Genomic DNA, 25,589 nt, shown 5'->3' with positions numbered 1-25,589 from the left:
ATTTCTTATTATAAATCTCAGTATCACAACTCTAAACCTCTGAAAAAGGAAGCATTACCAAAAATATGGCTTTAATTTAGTTCCCAGCAAATGTTTCATAGGACTTTTATTCACAGAAGAATCAGAAACAAAAGTCTGTGTAGCCCATAGCAAGTTCTTTATACTTTCCTCTCTTTGTCTCTCCTCCTCCTCACCCTCAGTTGCTCGTATTTATGTATCGTCTTCAGATCATTAGGTCTAAAGATATTTATTAACCTTCTTCATGGCAGGTAGACATTTTTCTTAGACTTGGAGCTACGAAGATGAGTAAGTCATAGGGAATAACTGAAAGTCAGAAACTGTTGATGGGTGAAATAGAGACAGATGGTTTATGTGTCATGATAAGGGCTGAGTTAGAGGTATACATAGGTACCAAGTGCTTGGGGGACACACACGGGCACTTGATCTAATGTGGAAGTTCAGTCTCTGAAAAGGTGATGCCTGAGGTGAGTCTTGGTGGGTGAGAGAGAGTTAGCGAGGGGAAGAAGAGTCTTCCTGGCAGAACAAAGAGCATAGGCAAAGCAGGCAGGAGATTGTAATGGTACGTAGGAAGAACTTCAGGTACGTTGGTATTGCTAGAGCATAACATAGGAAGTTGGAAGTGTTGGAGATGAGACCAAAGAGATACGGAAGTGCTGCATTACCGAAGGCCTCTTATGCTTTGCTAAGAGGCATGGACTTCCTTCTGTAGCTTTGGGAAACCATTTATGTAGGAGAACATGATAGTAAGAATGGTATTTCAGATTAATTATTCTAACTAAAATAGGGATAACGAGTAGGGAGAAGGAATGACACCTTCAGGAAGACCAAGTAGCTGTTAATTAAATTAGTTTAGCTAGGAGACATCAAATCCCTAAATTACTACAGTGATTTTGAAATATAAAAGTGAAGATTTTGAAATATGTTTTGGAGGCAAAAATCGTAGGTAGGACCTATGGATGTGGCTGTTTAGGGAAATGGAGGAGTCTGAAAGAATGACAGGTTTCTCTATCTTAGTTCATAGAATAACCATAACAATGTTCCTGTTTTTTGTAGCTTCGTCATCCTCACCTGCTGTCGCCCCTCATGTCTTTTGTTGTTGTTGTTGAGGAAGATTAGCCCTGAGCTAACATCTGCCGCCAATCCTCCTCTTTTTCCTGAGGAGGACGGGCCCTGAGCTAATATCCGAACCCATCTTCCTTTACTTTCTATGTGGGACACCTACCACAGCATGGCTTGCCAAGCGGTGCCATGTCCGCACCTGGGATCCGAACCAGCGAACCCCAGGCCGCCTAAGCAGAACGTGTGAACTTAACCGTTGCACCACCGAGCTGGCCCCTGCCCCACCTTTTTTTTTTGCCCCTCATGTCTTACAGTCACGAAACCATGAAAGATTTCTTGAATCCTCATCTTTGTACTTATTCCTGTATTTTCTTAACTCAGGCCCCGGTTATTTCTTGCCTGTACTTCCCCTCTCAAGTGTTTCCTTCGTTTTACTACCGGAGAAATCGCCCTTAAAATAAATCTGGTCTTTCTCTGTCCCTCAGGCTCCCTCTGAGTAAAAATCTCTGAATGGTGTAAACATAAAGTATATGGTCTGGGGTCTATGGCTTTTCAGGATGTTCAGAAATGTGCTTCTTTGGCAACCATCATTTGTCTCCCAAATTGCCTTTTTGCGTATGGAAGTACTCAATAATTTTTGGTCCTGGCTCATGTCTTGATTTACATTGATCATGTGCTGCTCACCTTTGTCTGACTAATACATTTTATTGTGTTTATGTTTTGTTTTGTCTCTTTGCCCCACTGGACTATGAGGGCCTCGAACATAGGCAGTATGGCTTGTTCATGTCCGTGCCTTAGTGTCCTGAGTGCTCAGCATTCATTGAATGCATAAATCAGTGTTTGGGGGGAAGTGTAGCCTTTCTTAGATCATCCCCAGAGAAAAGCACTAAAGAAAAAAAAATATATAGTAAAATACTCTGAACCAAAAGCCATGTGTAACATGTGTGCAACTGGACAAGTTGTAACAAACGTATCTGAAAGATATGCCTTTCACCTTATGTATTTTAGAACTGGCACTGTTGGGGCAGGCTGGGAATAGGCCTGGGAATAATCTGTTGTTCTCAAAACATACTTTGACTGGTAGCTCCTGATCTATATGAAATTATAACCAATAGCAGTCTGCTTCTTGAATATTCTATTTGCTAATTAATTAGTTCTATTATACTGATTGATTCAAGTTCTCAAAAAGTGGTGCTGTAGCCTTATCTCTAATTCACAGTGTAAAATCTGGTTTGTTAGGCCTGTGTTTAGACAGTATTGTGTTTAGACATACTGTGTTTAGACATACTGTGTTTAGACAGTATGATAAAAAGAAGCCATCTATATAAATATGAATGGAACTGATTATATGTGATACCTGTCTAGAACCAAATGAAGAAGAAAATGACATTCATGAAGAAGGCCTTATAGCTGCTTCTAGAAAAGTCCTAAAATGTCAGATTTCTAGTCAGTCACCATAATTCCGAAGTACTGTCTTGTTAGCCATTGATTTCTGTCTGCCCTTCAAACAAAAGCACATTTTATTTCTGGTTTTCCGTATATACCCTGTGACCGAGCTCTCAGGAAGAAGGCCCCTGGTCTTCTTGGTCACGTTGTTCATTGTTATTACCTCATGTCTACCAGCCCAGTCAGATATCCTAAGTAGCCTATAAATTCTTCCCTATGGCTAACCTAAATATCACAGATTTAGTCCATTTGCTTCTGCTATTTTCTCTACTGGAGATGGAGAACAGGTGACCACCAGGTGACATGCTTGGATTTTACCAGCAACTGAAAGAATTTGTAAGTTATTTCCTTCACCTTGGATTTCCCACCTAGTGCTCATCATGTGTTCATCAGCATGCCACGAGCGTTCAGATAACATGATTTCCATGGAGAGTTGAGGGATCATTTGATGAGAAATGACGGAATCCTTTTTCAACCAATGCTACTCTTTAGAGAAATATTTATGAGTGTGTGTTTGTGTGTGTCTTTATGGGATTGAATTAGGGCTTTTGAGTCTCAAGGTTTTAAATCTAACCTTTTCTTCTTGTAAATTAATTTTACTCAGATGTTCCTAGCCTGTGGTTCAAGTTGGACTTTATGATATGCAGAGAGAGCATTTGGACTATATGAAAAAACAAATAGATAAACTCTATTCTTAGCCTTTGCATGGAAATGAACTTTCTGATTAACTTTAAGAGTATTGGCAATAATACACAAAATAGATTAAGTTGGGCTAAAACTTTCCTTCTCACTTATTTGAAAAGACAACAGTGAATGACCAAAAGGCCATAAATAAGAATTAAGGTAAGGAAAAACTTAGAATCACAAATAATTGACAAACAGCCCAGCTGGCTACTCTTTTAATTTAATTAACTGAAAGAAAATTAATATATCCTTTAGTATAGAATTTAATTTCCTTTGAGAAATCAGTGTCTTTGGAGTTTTATTTAAATCTATGAAAATTGCAGTGCCTAATTATTTATATTGATTGGTGTGTTAATAGTTGGGAGAAAGAATAATATTATTGTAATAATTACTTTTAAATTTTTTTTGTGACCACAGAACTAAGGTTTTAAGAATTATTTTTGCTAATTCTATTTGGTAAATTTCCTAGTAAAGAATAACCCTATTTCTTAAGTCAAGCAGTGTATCCCCTGATGGGAAAATTTATTTTAGTTTCTCTCCATTGTTCGTTTTCACAACTTGATTGTTTTAAGTCTCAATTGGATTAAGATCATCATTAAAAACATTTATAATCTTTTGGTTTTTTTTGGAGGAAGATTAGCCCTGAGCTAACTACTGCCAATCCTTCTCTTTTTGCTGAGTAAGACTGGCCCTGAGCTAACATCCACGTCCATCTTCCTCTACTTTATACCTGGGACACCTACCACAGCATGGCTTTTGCCAAGCGGTGCCGGCCATGTCCGCATCCGGGATCTGGACCAGCGAACCTCGGGCCGCCAAGAAGTGGAATGTGCAAACTTAACCGCTGCGCCACTGGGCCAGCCCCCATTAAAAACATTTGTTAACTATGTCTTGAGAAATGGTGAATCTCTCCATGCCTATGAGTTAAGCCCACATTTTACTAACTGAAGTCTATTTTATTTTTCTCTAGTGTTCTTTGATAATCTAAGAAAGAATTAAGTATTATTTGAGAGTGAGGATTTTGAATTTTAGAACAATTGTATTCCAGTGAAAATAACAGAGATTTTTCAGTCATCCACGCTTCTATGCTTACATTCTGAAGAAGTGTCTAAATGTATTCTGCCAGATAGTTCTTCTGGGTATTTCAGTTTAGTGGGTTAGGAGTGACCAGCCCTTGCTTAGTTGGCATAATTATAAACATAGTCTAGACTTCAGTGAGGTGTAGGAATGGTAACTTTGGTAATTTCACAAGGGGCAAGATAGTGACTCTAGACTACACAGACTACATTTCACAAGTGTTGTCATCATGTTTACATGGTATAACAAAGAGACTTTTTGATTATAAAGCAACACCGATATGTGGCTATTTAAACTTTAGGCACAAACCACACTGAATGCTGAAAATAGCAGGGTAGAGTAAAATTTTAAAAAAGTGTATTTTTGTGAATGAAAATTGAGATTTGTTCTTAAGTTTGTGGCTTAAGTCATATGACTTGAACATAGCCAAGTGACGGCAATGCCACCCAGCTGCCCCATTTAACTACCAAGATGACGATTTTCAATGCCAGCAGCCTTTAGTGCTTTCTCCCCTTCCTTTAAGCTTTCCATTGTTCTTACTGGTTAGTGTGAAATTTTGAGGAAGGGATTTTTTTGCTGGAGTCTAAAACCCCAGACTAAATAAGACAGAGGAGCAGCTAAGATAGTACTAACTGAAACTGTAGATATTTCTTATAATTCCCACCTTCCTAACTGTTGATATTTATCTTCTTGTATCAGGGGTTGTTTGCTAGCTCACGGGGCCACACCCCCAGCAGCCATCCCTCCGAGGTATTTCTTATGGTGGGTGTACCTAGGAAAAGCTTATTTAGAGCAATGCCAGCAAAATAACCATCTTTGCACTTTTAAGTAATCTACTCCTTCTTATACTCTACTTGCTTCCGGAATGTTTAAGCTGAAGTCATTGAGTCCACCTCTCTTTTATGACAGATAATATGACCAGGGCCCCAGAGTAACGTCCAAGGTAAACGCCACTTAGTGATGTTTCAGTCAATGACGGACCACACGTATGATGGCGGTCTCATAATATTAGTACTATGTAGCCTAGGTGTGTAGTAGTATATACCATCTAGGTTTGTATAAGTACACTCTATGATGTTTGCACAATGACGAAATTTCCTAATAATGCGTTTCTCAGAATGTATCCCTGTCGTTAAGCAACACATGACTGTACAAGTAGTGATAAAATCCAGAGGATAGTTATGACCATTTGACCGTGTTTACAGAATTGGCCAATTGTAATTCATTCCTTCAGTGGTTACACATCAAGCCTTTTTTATGCAGGAAGTACCTTCTTAGCTTATAGTCTAGTCCCGGATTTCTCAACCTCTGCATTTTGACATGTTGGGCTGAGTAAATCAATCAAAGTCAATGTCTCTCTTTCTGACTCTCTCTCTCCTTCTCTCTCATCTTTATCTGGGGTAGCCCTTCAATCCAGTTGTGGAAATTAGACTTTAGACAGAAATACCTGCAGTAACAACTTTTGTCCTGGACCTATTCTCACAAAAGTGCAACTCTTTCTTTAAGAGATTAACTGGGACTGGCCCTGTGGCTCAGTGGTTGGGTTTGCACACTCTGCTTTGGCAGCCCGGGGTTCACCAGGTTCGGATCCTGACTGCAGACCTACACACTGCTTGTCAAGCCATGCCGTGGCGGTATCCCACATAGAAGAACTGGAATGCCTTACAACTGGGATATAGAGCTATGTACTGGGGCTTTGGGGCGGAAAGAAAAAAAAAAAAGAGGAAGATTGGCAGCAGAAGTTAGCTCAGGGCCAATCTTCCTCATACACATACACAAAAAAGGTGAAAATGGCAAATTTGTGTTTTATATATATATATATATATATATATATATATGTTAAAGGGAAAAAAAGAGATTAACCTAAGGTCAAAAGTCAAGGAAAGACGGGCAGAGGAAGTGAGCAGAGAGGGCGTTCTGCAGTACAAGTTCAGACCATGTTCTTCCCCTTGTGGGAGGAAAGGTTGAAGGAGGAAGAGTACCAGGTGTTTTTGGAAGGCTTCTGGAAGCTGCCCCTCAACGCTTCTGCTCATATTCATTGACTAAAACTTAGCCACATGGACACATCTCTTTGCTAGGAGTTTGAGAAATTTATTCTTTATTCTTGGCAGCTGTATGTCCTGCTACAATTTACAGGTTCTATTACTGTGGAAAAGGGATAGAGTTCTGTCAAAAGGGGCTTTTGATAAAAGCAGTAGAAATAAAGAATTCCATGAGCTGATACTCAGAAGAGTGCTGTTCCTAGCTTTGGTTCACGGCTAACTCTGTGACATTGACCAAGACACTTCAGCCCTTTGTGTGGTGGGGATCATTTTCCTTTAAAATGTTGAAACTAAGCAGTTGTACTATTTAAGCTGTTGTTGAGAAAGGCCTTGTGTTTTAGTCTAGACTCCAGGCTTTTGCTGGTTGAGTGACCTATAGTTAATTTCCGTGAACCTCATTTTCCCCCTGTATGACATGGGAGTCATGATAATACATTATTTCTTTCCTATCTATGAGCATGATCTTCCTGAAAGCCCCATGATAGCTAAGTATACAAAATCAGCTCAAAAGAACAAGGTTGTGAATGAGCCTGCAAATCCCTTGAAAATGTTAGATTTTCATTATCATAAAATCATAAAGATAGTATGGTCAATAAAGATAAAATCTTGTATCCATATCTCAGGAGTGTCTATATTGGTATTGGGGCTGGTTTATACCCTTCCCAGGCCCTTAGGGCTTGCTCAGTAGATAACCCTGGCCTAGGATTGTCGCCTCTTGTCCCTGATGCATGGTCAGGGCCTGGTTCCAGCTCTGCTCCTGTCACCCTGCAGCAGTGGGAGTTGCAGCTGCTCTGGTGCACAAGGCTCAGTGGCTCATCAGCTCCTCCCATCTTGTCTGATCTCTTGATGGAATAACATGGCGGGCCTTGTCCTCTGACCTCTCCCACAGCTGCTGGAGGGGCCAGATGACAATCTGAAGTGAAGGAGAGTTTCTGTCCCATGGAGTGAATTTTGACCAGTTATGGGAGGGAACTGGCAAGTAAATCTTGCTTCCTCCTTGCTTACCCAATTAAAATGTCCTGCACTGTGTTGGTTTTGTAAAACCTGCCTGGAGATGTGCCGTATTGTGTGAGAAACTGCTGTTTTTCCTTTAGTTTCTGTGGTGAGTTCGGTAGTAAACACTTGGGTTTTCCTTCCTTCTTTCCTGTCTCTCTTCCCTTTTTCCCTCACTCTTGCTCTCCAAGGATTGTATGCAAGCTATAGTAGACAAGCTTTGCCTCAGGCTCTTCTTTCTAGGAATTTTGGACTAAAAAAGTATTGTATTAACATAATATATAAAATTAATTTCCACTTGCTATGGCTTTCACTCTAGGAGTTAAGGAAAAACCCCTCTCTGTTTCAGCTATGGCACTTCCAATAAGCAGTCTTTGTCAGAGTCTGGCTTTTGTCTCTCTGGGTTTGTTCTTCTTTCTGTATTATCAGTGCTTTTTGAATTTTGTGACTGAGATTTTTCTTTCTTTGTCCAAGTCCTCTGTCATCCAAGAAAAATAGAGAAATTTGAATGCTGGGCATGAAGAAAAGCTTCGGGTTACCTTTACAGGCATACCTTGTTTTCCTGTCCTTTGCAGAGGTTGCAGTTTTTAAAAGTTGAAGGTTTGTGGCAACCCTACACCGATCAAGTCTTTCAGTACCATTTTTCCAATAGCATTTGCTCACTTTGTGTCTCTGTGTCACATTTTGGTAATTGTTGCAATTTTTCAAACATTTTCATTATTATATTTGTTATGGTGATCTGTGATCAGTGATCTTTGATGTTGCTGTTGTAATTTTTGGGGGCACCGTGAACCGCGCCCATATACGATGGCAAATTTAATTGATAAATGTTACATGTGTTCTAACTGATCCACCGACCAGCCGTCCCCCTGCCTCTCTTCCTCTCCTCAGACCTCTCTATTCCAAGACACAATACTGAAATTAGGCCAATTAATAACCCTCCAATGGCCTCTAAGTGTTCAAGTAAGAGGAAGAGTGGCATGTCTCTCACTTTAATCAAAAGCTAGAGATGATTAAGCTTAGTGAGGAAGGCACGTGGAAAGCTGTGATAGGCTGAAAGCTGGGCCTCTTGCACCAGTTAGCCATGTTGTGAATGCAAAGGAAAAGTTCTTGAAGGAAATTAAAAGTGCTACTCCAGTGAACACACAAATGATAAGAAAGCCAAACAGCCTTATTGCTGATATGGAGAAGGTTTTAGTGGTCCGAGCAGATCAAACCAGCCACAACATCCCCTTAAGCCAAAGCCTAATCCAGAACAAGGCCCTAACTCTCTTCAATTCTCTGAAGGCTGAGGGAGGTGAGGGAGCTGCGGAAGAGAAGTTGGAAGCTAGCAGAGGGTGGTTCATGAGGTTTAAGGAAAGAAACCGTCTTTATAACATAGAAGTGCAGGTGAGGCAGCAAGTGCTGATGTAGAAGCTGCAGCAAGTTCTCCAGAAGATCTAGCTGAGAGAATTAATGAAGGGGGCCACACTGAGCAACAGATTTCAGTGTAGATGAAAGAGCCTTATTGGAAGAAGATGCCACCGTCTAGGACATCCATAGCTAGAGAGAAGTCATTGCCTGCTTTCAAAGGACAGGCTAACTCTCTTGTTAGGGGCTAATGTGGCTGGTGACTTTAAGTTGAAGCCAATGCTCACTTGTTTTTAGTGCTGTCGAGTCAATTTTGACTCCTAGCGATGCTGTGTATACAGCAGAGGGGAAGCCTGCCCAGTCTTTTGTGCACCATCTTCTCACTTTCTGGCACTATAACAGGCAATGCTCACTGAAACCTGTCCACCATAGGTGACTCTGCTGGTATTTGAAATATCAGTGGCATAGCTTTGTCAGCATCACAGCAACACACAGCCCACCAGCGTATGACAACCTACAGATGGGTAGTGTGGTTCCTTGAGTGGGAAACGAACCTGGGCCATGACGATGAGAGCGCTGAATGTTAACCACTAGACCATCAGAGCACCGTTTTGAAAATCCTAGGACCCTTAAGAATTATGCTAAGTCTACTCTGCCTGTGCTCTATAAATGGAACAACAACGCCTGGATGATAGCACATCTGTTTACAACATAGTTTGCTAAATATTTTAAGCCCACTATTGAGACCTACTGCTCAGAAACAAAGATCCCTTTCAAAATATGACTGCTCATTGACAATGCACCTGGTTACCCAAGATCTCTGATGGAAATGTACAATGAGATTAATGTTGTTTTCATGCCTGCTAATACAACATCCATTCTGCAGCCCATTGATCAAGGCGTAATTTTGACTTTCAAGTCTTACTATTTAAGAAATACATTTTCTAAGGTTATAGCTGCCATGAATAGTGATTCCTCTGATGGATCTGGGCAAAGTAAATTGAAAACCTGAAAAGGATTCATCAGTCTAGGTGCCATTAAGAACATTTGTGAATCATGGGAAGAGGTCAAAATATCAACATTAATAGGAGTTTGGAAGAAGTTGATTCCAACCCTCATGGATAACTTTGAGGAATTCAAGACTTCAGTGGAAAAAGTAACAGCAAATATGGTGGAAATAGTAAGAGAACTAGAATTAGAAGTGGAGCATGAAGATGTGCTGAATTGCTGCAATCTCATGATAAAATTTTAATGGATGAGGATTTGTTTCTTGTGGATGAGTAAAGAAAGTAGTGTTTTGAGATGGAATCTCCTCCTGGTGTAGGTGCTGTGAAGATTGTTAAAAACAACGAAGGATTTAGAATATTATGTAAACTTAGTTGATAAAGTAGCGACAGAAGATCAATTCCAATTTTGAAAGCAGTTCTATGGGTAAAATGCTATCAAACAGCGTTGCATGCTACAGAGAAATCGTTTGTGAAAGGAAGAGTCAATTGTTGTGGCAAGTTTCATTATCTTGTTTTAAGAAATTGCCATCAGCTTGATCAGTCAGCAGCCATCAACATTGAAGAAAGACCCTCCACTGGCAAAAAGATTATGACTCACTGGAGGCTCCGATGAGGGTTAGCATTTTTTGGCAATAAAGTATTTTTAAATTAAGGTATGTATGTTGTTTATTTAGACATAATGCTATCACACACTTAATGGGCTGTAGTGTAGTGTAAACATAACTTTTATATGCACTGGAAAACCAAAAAATTTGTGTGACTCGTTTTACTGCAGTATTTGCTTTATTGCAGTGGTCTGGAACTGAACCCACAAGATCTCCAAGATATGTCTGTAACTCGGAAATCCCTAAATTCACCCAGGGTAATTTTCCCAACATCCTGCCTGGTATGCAGAGTTGTGTAACCTTAGTTTTATCCATGATGTCACGCCAGAGCCCATAAGATTATAGCCACTCCAGACACTGTCCACCCTCCTGATTCCAGTCTTCCTTGTCTTCTGACAGTCCAAGAGAGGATTGACAATTGAAAACCATCAAAAACTTTCAACAACATTCTCTGTCTCTCCCAAGGTCTAAAGTAGCTTTATAAGTACCTCCTCTGCTTCTTACTTCTCCTGTCTTTCATTACCTTTCTTCCCTTTGTCCCCATTTCATCCATTTGTTTCCTTTACTGTTTTTTCAATGCGATAAATTATCCTCTAAGCACTGCTTTTGCTACATCCCACAAATTTCAATAAATTTATTTTTATATTATAGATTTATTTTTATAAATTATATATAAAATATATATAGATTATAAATTTATTTTTATTTATTTTAAAATATTTTTAAATCTCTCTTGAGATTTCTTCCTTGACCCATGTGTCATTTAGAAGTGTGTTGTTTAATCTCTACGTGATTTTTTTTCCAACTATCTTGTGTCGTTGATTTCTAGTTTAATTCCAGTGAGGTCTGAGAACAGGCATTGTATGATTTCTATTCTTTTAAAAAAAGTGTGTTTTATGGCACAGAATGTAGTCTATCTTGGTGAATGTTCCATGTGACCTTGAGAAGAGTGTGTAGTCTGTTGTTGAGTGAAGTAGTCTGTAGATGTCCCTTATATCCAGTTGATTGATGGTGCTGTTGAGTTCCTGTGGTCTCACTGATTTCTGCCTGCTGGATCTATTTTGAATAGATGAGTGTTGAAGTCTCCAACTATGATGGTGGATTCATCTATTTCTCCTTGCAATTCTATTAGTTTTTGCCTCACATATTTTGATGCTATGTTGTTAGACATATACACATTAAGGATTGTTATGTCTTGAAGAAGTGACCTCTTTATAATTGTGTAATGCCCCTCTTATCTCTGATACTTTTCTTTGCTTTAAAGTCTGCTTTGTCTCAAATTAATATTGCTACTCCTGCTCCCTTTTGATTAGTGTTAGCAGGGTATATCTTTTGCTGTTCTTTTTCTTTTAATGTATATGTATCTTTAAGTGTAAAATTGATTTCTTATAGACAACATATAGTTGCGTCTTGTTTTTTTGATCTAATCTGGCAGTCTCTGTATTTTAATCGTTATATTTAGACTGTTGATACTCAAAATGTTTTTTGAAATGCTTGGATTAATGTCTACCACATTTGTTATTGTTTTTTCTATTTGTTGCCCGTATTCATTGTTCCTGTTTCTGTCTTCCACTCTTTTTCTGTCTTTCGTGGTTTTAATTGTGTATTTTCTATGATTCCATTTTCTCTCCTAAGCATATAAATTATATTTTTTAAAAACTTTTTTTGGTAGTTACCCTAGAGTTTGCAATATACACTTACAACTCATCCAAATCCACTTTCAAGTAATGCTATACTGCTTCACAGGTAGTGCAAATACCTTATTTATCATAACAAAATACTCCTAATTCCTCCCATCCCATATACCATTGCTGTCTTTCATTTCACTTATATGTAAGCATACATATGTACATAAGCATACAGAATCAAAAATATTGTTGCTATTATTTTAAACAAACTTTTATCTGTTAGAATGAGAATCCATTAAGAATGAGAAAAATGTCTTTATTTTACCTTCACTTATTCCTTTTTTGATGTTCTCTCTTTATGTAGATCTGCGTTTCTGACTATGTCATTTTCCTTCTCCCTGAAGAACTTCTTTAAACATTTCTTACAAGACGGATCTACTGACAACCAATTCCCTCAATTTTTGTTTGTCTGAGAAAGGCTTTGTTTTACTTTGACTTTTGAAGGATAATTTCTTAGGGTATAGAAATCTAGATTATTGGGATTTTCCCCTTACACTTTAAATATTTCATTCCACTCTTTTTGCTTGCATAGCTTCTAAGGAGAAGTTGGCTTAAATTTTTAGCTTTGCTTCTATAGAAGTAAGGTGTTTTTTTCCTCTGGTTACTTTTGGGATTTTTTGTTCTTTATCTTTGATTTTCTGCAGTTTGAATATGATATGTCTAGGTGTCATTTTTTTGACACTTAATCTGCTTGATTCTGAACTTTCTGGATCTGTGGTTTGGTGTCTGACATTAATTTGGGGAAATTATCAATCATTATTGCTTCAGAAATTTGTTATTTCTTCTCTTCCTTTCTCTTTCTTCTCCTCCTGGTATATTACACCTTTTGTAGTTGTCCCACAATTCTTGGATACTATGTTCTCTTTTTCAGTCTTTGCTTTTCAGTTTTAGACGTTTCTATTGATAAGTATTCAAGCTCAGAGATTCTTTCCTCAGCCATGTCCAGTTTACTAATGAGCCCATGAAGACGTTCTTCATTACTTTGACAGTGTTTTTGATCTCAAGCGTTTCTTTTTGATTCTTTCTTAGAATTTCCATCTTTCTGCTTACATTATCCATCTGTTCTTGCATATTGTCTACTTTTTCCTTTGGATTCCATATCATATTAATTATAATTAAAAAAAATCTGGTCTGATAATTCCAATCTTCCATTCATTTCTGACTGCTTGTTTTACCTCTTTAAACCCTATTTTGGGGCCAACCTGGTGGCACAGTGGTTATGTTCGCACGTTCCACTTCAGCGGGCTGGGGTTCGCTGGTTTGGATCCCGGGTGCAGACATGGCACCGCTTAGCAAGCCATGCTGTGGCAGGCGTCCCACATATAAAGTGGAGGAAGATGGGCACGGATGTTAGCTCAGGGCCAGGCTTCCTCAGCAAAGAGAGGAGGATTGGCAGCAGATATTAGCTCAGGGCTAATCTTCCTCAAAAAAATAAATAAGTAAATTAATTAACTTTAAAACACCACAAAAAACCCTATTTTGCCTTTTAGTTATAGCTTGTAACTTTTTCTTGATAGCCGGGCATCATGTCCTTGGTAAAATGAATTGCTGTCAGTAGTACAGTTGGCCCTTCATATCTAAGGGTTTCGCATCTATGGGTTCAACCAACCACAGACTGAAAGGCCTACATTGATTGCATCTGAACATTTACAGACTTTTTTCCTTGTCATTATTTCCTAAACAATACAATATAACAACTACAGTGATGTATCACTTAATAATGGGCATACGTTCTGAGAAATGTATTGTTAGTAAATTTTGTTGTTGTGCGAACCTTGTAGAATGTAATTACACGAACCTAGACGGTATAGCCTACTACACACCTAGGCTATGTGATATTAATCTTATGGAACCTTGTATATGTGGTGTGTTGACCAAAACATCATTATGTGCTGCCTGACTGTGTTTACATAGCATTTACACCATATTAGGTATTATAAGTAATCTAGAGATGATATAAAGTATATAGGAGGATGTGAATACGTTATATGCAAATACTACACCATTTTATATATGGGACTTGAGCATCTGCAGATTTTGGTATTCATTGGGGGTCCTGGAACCAATGCCCCACAGATACTGAGGGACAACTGTAATATGGTGGTGACATGTCAGGGAGGGAAAGTATTTTATAGTCCTGTGATTAGATCTGTCTTTTGGTGAGCCTGTGCCCTTGGACTGCGACCTTCATGAATGCTTCTGTCTCTCCCCTATCCCCCCATTATGCAGGACAGGATAGCTAGAGGGGGCTGGAGTTCGATATTTCCCTTCCTCCAGGTCTCTTAGGCTCTGATAAAACCCTAATAGGGAGGCACTGGTAGAATGGTTTCTCCTCAAAATGGTTACTTTTCTCCCTAGCCCCTGGGGAAGCAGGAGGGTATTTTTCTCTACCTTCATTGTGAGAACCTAGTAGAGCTCCTGGAGGTAAAACAAACAAAACTGTGGGGGGCCCTGTTTACCCCTGCCCCCCTGGAGTTTCTCCCTTTCTGACTGTGTGTACTGAGCCTCTGGCAGTTCTCCAATTACAGTTCAGGTTTTCCTATCCAGTGAGTTTCCCAAGATTTGTGCTCTGTTAAATTATGATTCTCTCTATCTGCCTGGCTGACTCTGATGTTTGGAGCAGTGGTTTGCCCTGTGACCTCCTTACTCTGATGGATGTAAGAAGACTTGTTAATTTTTCAGGTTGTTCAGGTTTTACTTTTTGTTAGGACAGAGCAGTGACTAAGCTCTGTTCATGCTGCACCAGAGACCAGATGTCCCCTCTACTCTGTTTATCTCCCTTGCCCCCAACTCCCCACCCTTTTTTTAAGGGGAGGTGAGTTAAAATGAAGTGCTGCAGTCTTAATTTTCATGCTGCATTTTATTGTGCAAATAGCATGGGCTTTGGAATTAGACCATTGATTTTGGTTATCTACTCTATTCACTATAAAGTGTCTGATCTTATTCGCATTACTTTTTGTCTCTGATAATGTCTTCATGTTTGTGAAATGAGGATGATAGTTCTTACCTTCTGGGGTCTGTGTGTGGAGATCTGTTATGCGAACTACTTTGTAGCCACTTGAGAAAGGTGATTTTCTTCTTTCAGTTTTCCCCTCAGCCTTGCTCAGCCAGAGCAGCAGTACCAGTCACAAAAGGGGCATTTAATAAAGGCTCAGATTAATGAATGAATTCATGAAAAACTAATTTGTGAGCCTGTTGTCAGCATACCCCTAGAAAACTTTCTCTTCCCTCCTAGAAAACTTTCTCTTCCTTCAATTCTAATTTCTATTCCCTTCCTAGTACCCTTCCAACATTTGTATTTCTTTCTCTCTATAGATCTCATCTAAGTTATTTCTTCTTTTCCTCTCCCATTTTTGGAATGAATTTAATTTTTACTGAAGACGAGCACAGTTTGTAAAAATGCAATAATATACGAGGCTTTATAAACTCTGTCTCTCTGTTCCAAAGTTCTGCTCCCCAAAGGCAGCCACATGTAATTCTTTAAGCTATTGTTTCACTTTGATTTCCATTTTCCTAAATAGAATACTCACTCTTGTATTTCTTTCTTTCTTCAACTTTAGGCTTTGTTACGTTAACTTGCTTATTATGGATCATGAATATGTAGCACTTGTACAGCCCACAACCATTACTCCTCCATATGTATTTCCCCTCCTGCCATCCTCCAAATATATAAGTCACATTTTAAAAAACCAGTGGTCAAGCTTTACGTAATAATGTAGTTATTGTTTGTAGATAAGCCATACTAGTTTCTATGATTGCATTTCCTTTCTTGCATGTTTGTTTTTCCTAGAGTTAATAATTGCTTTACTTTTAAAATTTACGTAAAATTCTCTATTCCCAAATGCATAGATGTAATTACAAAACATATCTTAATATGTTCAAATGCATCAGATATCTTCTCCATTTTATTTTTTTACAGACATTCCTCTTAGAACTCTCATCATAAGTGGTTGCTTTAAAGTTCATAGGCTTATTAGTCTGTCTGTTTTCATGGAAGTTCATATTACATTATTTGGGGAATTCCCTTTGCCTCTTTGAACTGTTGTTTTCCTCAGTCTCATGTCTTTTTTGGTTTATTTCTTCATTTTAGTGGAGCACATCCCTCAGTATCTTCCTGAGAAACCATACATAAATGGTAAAATTTTTCAGACCCTGTATGTTTGCAAATGTTTTTATTCTGCCTTTATTCTACATTGACAGTTTGACTGGATATAGAAATCTAGGTTGGGGGGGGGGTGCCCCTGGCTGAGTAGTTAAGTTTGTGTGCTCCACTTTGGCAGCCCAGGGTTTGCTGGTTTGGATCCTGGATGCAGACCTGCATACCGCTTACCAAGCTTTGCTGTAGTGGCTTCTCACATAGAGGAACTGGAATGACTTACATCTAGGATATACAACTATGAACTGGGGCTTTGGGGAGAAAAAAAAAAAAGAAGAAGATTGGCAACAGATGTTAGCTCAGGGCCAATCTTCCTCACCAAAAAGCAAAAAAAAAAAAAACCACAATCTAGATTGAGATTAATTATTCCTCAGAATTTTGAAGCCACTGCACTTTTGTTTTATAACTTCCTGTGATATTGTGGATCCATTATTGTTTTGATTTCTGATGATTTTTATTTGACCGTATTTTTAGGTTTTTATCTTTATTCATGGTTTTGTAATATTTTATAATGATATATTTTGTGGATATTTTCTCATTTATTATGATTTGTACATATTGTACCTTTTTTTTTTGAGGGAATTTAGCCCTGAGCTAACATCTCCCACTATTCCTCCTCTTTTTGCTGAGAAAGATTGACCCTGAGCTAATGTCCATGCCCATCTTCATCTGTTTTATATGTGGGATGCTTGCCACAAAGTGCCTTGATGAGCAGTGCATAGGTCTGCACCCCGGATCCAAGCCGGCAAACCCTAGGCCACTGAAGCAGAGCATGCGAATTTAACCACTACACCACTGGGCCAGCCCCCATATTGTACCATTTTAACATGGAAACCTTTTTTTTTTATCAGTTCAGGAAATTTTCATGTATTATTTTTTAGATAATTCCCTCTCTATATTTTCTGTCTTTTAGTAGTTCTATTAGTTAGATGTTGGCCTTCATGATTGATCTTGTAATTTTCTTATCTTTTTTCATCTGTTTTCTTTTTTAGTTCACAGCCCTGTCTTATTTCATTCATTTACTCATACCTCATGTGCATTTTCCTCCTTACATAGCAACCGTTCTTATGAGTTTAAGGTTTAATTCTTATGAGTATGGATTTGTCTTATGTTCCTGTAAATTAGTATCATTTTGTATGCTTTCTAATTTACATAAATGATTTTATTATTTGTCTATTTTGTGTTCGTTACTCAGAATTGTTTTAAGATCCATCCACATGTAATATTTCCTTCTAGCTTCTGCATAGCACTCCACGGTATGCATCTCATTCATTTTATGTCTACTAGTGAATACCCTGGCTATCTTCCTGTTCCCACAGATGCATATCCTCATTCTGTTTCCTTATGGACTTTTCTGTGAGATCTTGTTGGGATGTACACCCAGAAGCTGGTTCTTAGCCCACACATATATGCCACTTATAGTGCAACATTTCTCTTTAGAAAGGCTTCATCCCTCTACAATGCCACCAGTTGTGTATAAGTGTTCCTGTATCTCCAAATGCACTCAACATATAGTGTTGTTCAACTTTCTAACTCTTGACAATATCTGATAGATATAATGTGATATCTCAACATTTTAATTTGCTCTTCTCTTGTTATTAAATGAGTTTGAAAAACTCTTCCTATGCTTATTACCCTCTTCTGTGTCTTATTCCTTCATATCCTTCACATATATTTATCTGTTTGTTTTTCTGTTGGTGTAGTTTGTAGGAGTTTCTCATAAAGGCAAATATGAAACCTTTGGTTCTTAGGAATCTGATCACCGGGTGGTGGTAGTGGTGAGGTAATTGGGAATGGGGGAGAGGTGGTGAATTATACTCTCGGCTACCCAGGAAGGAGCCCTTTTGGAATGTCTGTGTTTGGGCAGATTGAGGAGGAGGGGAAAGGTGGGGAAAGGGTTGGGGAGATTAGGAATGGTTGAGTGCAGTCACCCACAGAAGGAATGTTGCGGTATAAGCTATACTCAGATCCTCAACAACTTGAGTTCCTGGATACCAGGACTCTCTTGGGCCTCAGGAAACTCCTACTCGGCGGCATGTGGTTGGAATATCTTAGCATCTGACTATTTTGAGACCCACATGGTGATGTCACCCTGGGTAGCCATTCTAAACAGTGAGTAAATCCCACCTTCAGAAGAGGAAGACATCTAGCTGAGTTTGGTAGTCAGGGCTATATCTCATTCTCTCATTGTCTAACACAGTGCCAGTTTATCAGAATTCTACATGTTTTTGAAATAGAAATTTAGCTATTGATATTTATTATTACACTTCAGATTCCTATCTCTACTACTATGCATTTACTTGAAGAATTTTTCAAAATATGCAGATAGTACTTATTTAGCTAATGGTTCTACTAACACGATGACATAAATAGTTGAATGGGAAATTTTGCAATATCCTGTGTAGCGATTACAACATTGAGATTGTCTTAAAACCTGATGCATAAATCTTAAATATGTGCTTCATTTCTTTAAAGAAATATAGAAAATATTTTTTCTGTTCATTTATTTTTTAAAAAATTTGTAGCATGGTAACATTAAAATAAAGGTTGCTAAAATAATTGTTTAAACAAAACTTTGCAGTAGTCTTTTATAGAAAAGAATCAGGCAACATTTTGAGATTTCTATTTATGATTTTCTAGATATTGTGGTAGAGTCTATTCATCTTTGATAGCCTCTTGTGGTCAGTGGAAGGCATTGGTTTGGGCTTGTTTTTAACAGTTGTGTCCAATTTTATATTTTTTATCTATCTAAAATATTTTTTATCTACATAACAGACCTACAGTTTTGTTTTGTTTTGTTTTATTGAAGTTGTAATAGTTTGTAACATTGTGAAATTTCACTTGTGCATTATTTTTTGCCAGTCACCATATAAATGCACCCCTTCACCCCATATACCCACCTTCTAACCCCCTTCCCTCTGGTAACCACTAAATCTCTGTTTGTCTCTGTGTTTGTTTATCTTTCATATATGAGTGAAATCATCCAGTGTTTGTCCTTCTCTGTCTGGCTTATTTTGCTTAACATAATCCCCTCAAGGTCCATCCATGTTGCGAATGGGACAACTTTGTCTTTTTTTTTTAATGGCTGAGTGGTATTCCATTGTGTGTATATACATATATATATACACGAGATCTTCTTTACCCATTCATCAGTTGATGGGCACTTGGGTTACTCCCACATCTTGGCTATTGTGAATAATGCTGTAGTGAACACAGGAGTGCATAAATCTCTTTGAATTGTTGATTCAAGGTCTTTGGATAAAACCCAGTAGTGGGATAGCTGGCTCGTATGATATTTCTATTTTTAACTTTTTGAGAAATCTCCATACTGTTTTCCATAGTGGCTGCACCAGTTTGTATTCCTACCAGCAGTGTGTGAAAGTTCCCTTTTCTCTACATCCTCTCCAACATTTGTTATTTTTTGTCTTGGTGTTTATAGCAATTCTAACACGTGTAAGGTGATATCTTAGTGTAGTTTTGATTTGCATTTCCCTCATGATTAGTAATGTTAAACATCTTTTCATGTGCCTATTGGCCATCTGGTTATCTTCTTTGGAAAAATGTCTGTTCAGATCTTCTGCCCATTTTTTGATCAGGTTGTTTGTTTTTTTTGTTGTTTAGTTATATGAGTTCTTTCTGTATTATGGAGATTAACCCCTTGTTGGATATATGATTTGCAAATATTTTCTCCCAGTTGATGGGTTGTCTTTTAATTTTGATCCTGGTTTCCTTTGCCTTGCAGAAGCTCTTTAGTCTGATTTAGTCCCACTTGTTTATTTTTTTCTTTTGTTTCCCTTGTCCATAGTAGACATGGTATTTGAAAAGATCCTTCTAAGACTGATATCAAAGAGTGTACTGCCTATATTTTCCTCTAGGAGTTTTATGGCATCAGGTCTTACCTTCATGTCTTTGATCCCTTTTGAGCTAATTTTTTTGTATGGTAAAAGATAATGTAGACCTACAGTTTTTATAAATATTTGACAATTTTCTTGTCAGGTAGAACAACTTTAAAAGCAAAATTGACACTTGAAGCTTTTGCTGTAGTGATTTCCTCCCACCCCTCACTTCAGTTTGTAAAATAAAGCTGTGGCATGACCACATTTGCTAATTTTAGAAGTTAAGTGATAATATCGTTGTGCTCAGAGTAAATGCACTGTAGTTTGGAAAACAAATTGATTCCAGACCCAGAATTTATCTTATACTTTCGCCAGCTATAATTGGGTCCAGGGACTAATTTGCCATATTTGATGATCTGTTTTAAAATATTTTGTTATTTATATATATATATATATATATATATATACACACACACACACAGACAGACACATATCACACATATATACATATATATATGTGGCTTCATTTTAAATGATTACCTAGTTAAATACACTTACTATGGATTTACAGAAAACATACCATTATAATGTAGTCTCGTTTTTTTTGAATCATGCCATGACAATAAGAAGACAGTGATCATGCACAGCATTTAGCAAAGATTTGTGATTGTTTTTCCCTTCCCTCTGCAGCACTGGTTTCAGAGAAATTCTTAGCTTGATTTCCACAACAAGTACCATGAGATAAGAGGTAGCTGTATGGTGTTAAGTTACTCTGTCCAAGTAGGACTTGGCTGACCTGAGCAGTAACCCATGGCTTTTTGGGGAGATGTGAGTTGCAAGGAGAAGTGCTCTTTGTTTTCCAGAACATGCTTCCCGAGATTACACTTGTCCTTCATGTAGCCTCCTCTTTTAACTCAGCTCTTTAATTTTATGCTAGAACTGAGTATGTTTTTGTTGTCTACATCATTGGAGCCTTTGAGTATATCTTTTTTGCTGGCCTAATGGTGTGAAGGGCCAGAGTTTGAATAAGAGTCCAGGAAGTGCTTCTGGGAATGACTTTTGTGTTGCCAGGAATGCTGATGTGTTGGCATTGAATTAACAGTTCCCAAAATGCCGTCAAACACTGACTGAAAACAAAGAGACAAGTGTAGTCACCACAGCTGTGTTCTCTTCTCCTTCAACTAGTTTCTTCTTTAATGCGCAGTGAGAAATTTTCAGCCCCCTATCGAAAGATGAAAGTGAGTCAGTTTTGTGTACTATACTGTAGTGCAGCTGGTTGCCCCCAACATTCATGTATCATTGAGTTTGAGTTAAGGCTATTTGTGCAGAATTGTCCCTTTTACAATGGATATTGGTTTTTTTGAACAAAAGGAATGTCTGTGAGGGACTATGATACCCAGTGTTATTATGAGAAGATGAATTTCACTGGTTGATTAAATGTTTATTAAGCACGCTCTCAAGTATTGTTTTAAAGAGGATAGGGTTTATATATAAATGTCTCTGCTACAATGTAGACCATGAACACCATAAGAAACCCAAAGCTGTAGGACATTCAAAAGGGAGAGAGAGTTGCTGGAGGAGACTTGTGGATGAGGTCTATTTGAGCTGGTTGCTAAAAGCAGATAAAATTTGAATATGTGGAAATTGGAAGAAATGAACATTTGTGTTGGAGGAGAGATGGTTTGAATGGAAAAAAGAAAGGAGCAAGAACAGGAGCTACCAAGGGGCTAGTGAGAGAGACTTTTGGAAAGTAGATTGGGCATGTCAGTTGTGGGCAGGAAATGCCAGATTAAAGAGTAATATCCACTGATGAAAAGATGAAATATTCACCTAGGTATCTGTTCCAGCAGTGGAGAGGACCAGCTCCTCCATCCTAAACCTTGGGCTTCTCTGCTTCCTTTTGGGTCTACTGCTCCACATTTTGTTATGTGAGTTCCTCAATGAACCCCTTTTGGATGGGAATTGTATTCTTTATTTTCCAATTATGTTTCTCCTAGTAGGACCACATTTTCTCCTTAGATTAAAAAAATCCTTTTAGGATTTTGACTTTTCCCCCCCTCATTTACAGGTTTGTTACTTTTATTAAGTATAAACATAACGATACTTCTTAAATTGTCTAAAAGTGACTTGAACTCTTAAAGCAGAACCCTACTTGCTCTTCCCATTCAGGACAGTTTTACCAGTTAACTTTCTAAAGTTCCATATATGGAACTGGATCCTGAGGGGTTCCTGGAAGTATAATTGAGGAGAGAAAAAGTTCAGAGTTACAGTAGATCAAAATAGAATTACCTGGATAGATTAACCTGGATCTGACAACTTCAGAATAATGGAGAAGACAGACCAGGGGCCTTCCTGTCTTCTCCCTGATTCCTCTTCTTCTCCCTTTCTCCTGCACTCCCCTCCCCTCATCCATCCTTCCATCCATCCATCCATCCATCCATCCATCATCCATTATTTTTCAGTAACCTCTTTCAAAGTGCTTCTGCAAATAATGAAGCAAAGCATTATGGATAGTAATCATAGAGCTTTTAAAAAATAACAATGCCTGAATCTCTGGATGGGGGAAATAGGAATCTGCATTTTGAATAGGCTTAAAAATACTTGATTCTGATTCAAATGGTCCAGAGATTGCAGTTCCAGAAACACTGAAATAAAAGCAAGGAATAGTATTTCTTTGGCCAATGAAATTTATGAGTGTGGTTACCTAGTGTTTATTTCATATGGACTCATAAATGGAAAAAACGTACCTGGTGGATAACATTTATAGTTGGAGAAGATTATATGCCCAGGCAAGTCCTATTTCCTTTAGGATTATATTCCGTTTGCTTTTCTACAGAAGCATTCCATAGGGTAAAAGGTAAAATGACCCCCCTCCCGACATAAAATGCCAGCCTCTTTACAGCTACTCCCACAAAAAACACATCATTTTAAGGGCAAGCAAAGGCCAGCTATTAGAGTTATGTTCCAAGTGTATAATACAGATGTTGCTAATCCTTTTGATTTGACTTTGAATTGTCTTATTTCATTATTTCAAGCTACCAGCATTTAAAAGTCTACTTTCCTCCCCGTCAAGAATGAGTTGTTTGAAATATCTGTTTGTGGCTGGGAAATATGATTCCTTGCAAGGAGTCTGTGCAAGTGGCTCTCTAAACTGGTTATGTGTTAACTTCTCTGAATCACCAAAAAGCCTAGAAAAGACATTTTTTTCTTGGTCCTCACCCAGACTTAGTAGATCAACATCTCTTCTTGAGAATCAACTGTGAAGTGCTCAAAGAGATTCAACTGGAAGCAGCCTGGCCCCCTCCATACCGTAGTTTCATAAACTTCTTTGAGAGCAGAATACAGATTCAAATGGCTTTTGTTGCACGTCCTTCTTCCTATTCTCCTTCATTAAGTTTTGCACATAGTTGAAGGTCACTAAATCTTTATTAAACGCCTGTGTTGGATGTTTGATGAGGATGGTGAAAATCAAGGTTGTCTTGATCCTTTCATTTGAATGTTTTGTTGTTTTTATTATCCCCTAGGATGGAAAGAAGAAGTTTGACAAGGAGAGTGAAAAATACTATTCTATTCTTGACAAACATTTAAATTTGTCTGCAAAGAAAAAGGAGTCTCATTTGCAAGAGGTAAGCTTTTCCAATCAAATGTGGAAGGGCGTTAGCATTAAGTCATGTGAAGTTCAAATTTCCAAAAGCACAAGTATCTCAGAGTCTGCTACTGCTTAATAAAATGGTGATAAGAATAGTTAATTAAGCACTCACTATGGACGGGCACTGTGCTGAGCTTTTTACACGCCTTTGGACATTTAATCTTAACAATTTCAAGTGAGAGATTACTATTTCCTTCAACAGTGAGAAAGCATGCAACAGACTTTTTCTTTTCTGCTTAGTAGGTTTATTTTAAATGGCAGGACCTACCAAATTCATGTTATAGCTTTTATATTAAGTTAAAAATATGTTTTTAAGGTGTTGCTTTAGCATTAGGGGCAAAAAAAGATAAACAATTACATGTTTTAAAATCTCAATTATTTTACATCAATTTTCTTAAACACCAAATCAACAGAAATATTTACTAACATGTATATGTATATGTAGTCCATTTCTTCCCTTTTCCTGAAACATCTGTTCTTCTCACTAATAGTGTTTTAACTATAATTAGTAAAATCAAAGTCTTTTTACTAAGGAATAATGCAGTTCCAGTTCCAATGATGGGATATGTTAAAAAAAATTGAACTGTCTTGCCATTATCACCAGGGCAGCAATAAAATCTTGAAACACCTCCCACACTCCTCAGCATACGGTGGGGTGTCTCAGAGCTGTGAGTTGGGAGTTGTTGAGCTGGTTCAGCTGCGGCTCGCTACTGCTCTCCAGACCTTCACTGGGAACCTTGTCCCGCGCTGAGGCTCCTTTAGTTTCTTCTTCCTCTTCCCTCTGTTAATTGCAGGTATCGCAGTGCAGAACCTCTTTCAAATGCCTCAGTCTGTTCCTTCCCCAGCAAAGCCACTTCCTTTCCTGAACTGCTTTTCAAACTCAGACTGGCCCTCTGCTCTCCATATTCCTTTGCTCTTGATGACTTAGAGTTTGACTACGGTTCCACTGCATCAAAAAGGCACCAGAGGGTTGTTTTTACCTGATTCTTTTTTTCTATACTCTCATGTTCTTATTGAGGGAATTGAATTTGTTCATGTAAAAATGTTTACTATTGGGAAGGTTTGTTATTTAAACATGAGTGCATTATAACCTTTGTCTTAACACCTGCTATCAAAAGAAGATAATTCAATATATGGAAAGGCCTATGGAAGGGTGAAATGGAAAGGTGGCTAAGGTGAAATGGAGAAAGATCTGCCATTTAAGGAAGATTATATTTTTAGTTTTCATGGGCAGATTTAATCTTATGAAGTACTGTGTTGTAATTTTTATATTATGTTCACACGTTCCAAACTTCTTAAATCCTCACATTTCTCTTTTATTCTTTGAGGAAGATTAGCCCTGAGCTAACTACTGCCAGTCCTCCTCTTTTTGCTGAGGAAGACTGGCCCTGAGCTAACATCCATGCCCATCTTCCTCTACTTTATACGTGGGACGCCTACCACAGCATGGCATGCTGAGCGGTGCCATGTCCACACCTGGGATCCGAACCGGCTAACCCCAGGCCGCTGAGATGTGGAACATGTGAACTTAACCGCTGCACCACTGGGCCAGCCCCTCACATTTCTCTTTAAACGCTGCACTTGAATAAACCTGAGAGAGAATGCAGTGTGTAGATGTAGTCAGGTGGAGAAAGGTCCCATAGTTAATCACCAGTCTACCGTCGTCCGCTGTGTCAGGGGCCATGGCCAGCTGTCATTTTAAAAATTACCTCAAAATCCAGTGTGCTTTTTAGAGTCTCTGAAGGGTTATAGGTTCCTCCGGTTTTTGGCGAATATGAGAGGCCATGCTTAGACAAGACAGTGGTTAAACTATCAAGCAAATGCTAACTTTATCCTAATTTTACAGTCCTCTGGAGGATATGCTTCAGTTTTCCCTGACAACCTGGCTCAATATTTCATACCCTGCTTGTTAGTGACCCTCGGCCCTTTAGCCGATGGTAGAATAGAATATCCGTTCTGGTTCTGTGTTTAGTTAG

At 38.3% G+C, this 25,589-nt stretch overlaps 1 protein-coding gene across 2 annotated transcripts in view; it reads left to right on the top strand.

Moving 5' to 3' along the window:
• ARHGAP42 (Rho GTPase activating protein 42) overlaps positions 1-25,589 on the top strand; it is a 261,928-nt gene that overhangs the window by 167,875 nt on the left and 68,464 nt on the right. For both annotated transcript variants that reach the window (XM_014842478.3, XM_070490390.1), the window contains exon 5: positions 23,489-23,590. In XM_014842478.3, the coding sequence (XP_014697964.1) occupies positions 23,489-23,590 (102 nt within the window). The remainder of the gene's footprint in view (positions 1-23,488; positions 23,591-25,589) is intronic.

This window comes from Equus asinus, chromosome 20, assembly GCF_041296235.1.
Source record: "Equus asinus isolate D_3611 breed Donkey chromosome 20, EquAss-T2T_v2, whole genome shotgun sequence".
NCBI classification, from domain to species: domain Eukaryota; kingdom Metazoa; phylum Chordata; class Mammalia; order Perissodactyla; family Equidae; genus Equus; species Equus asinus.
Note: the sequence above shows the minus strand (reverse complement) of the source record. Positions and strands in the feature narration are given on the sequence as shown.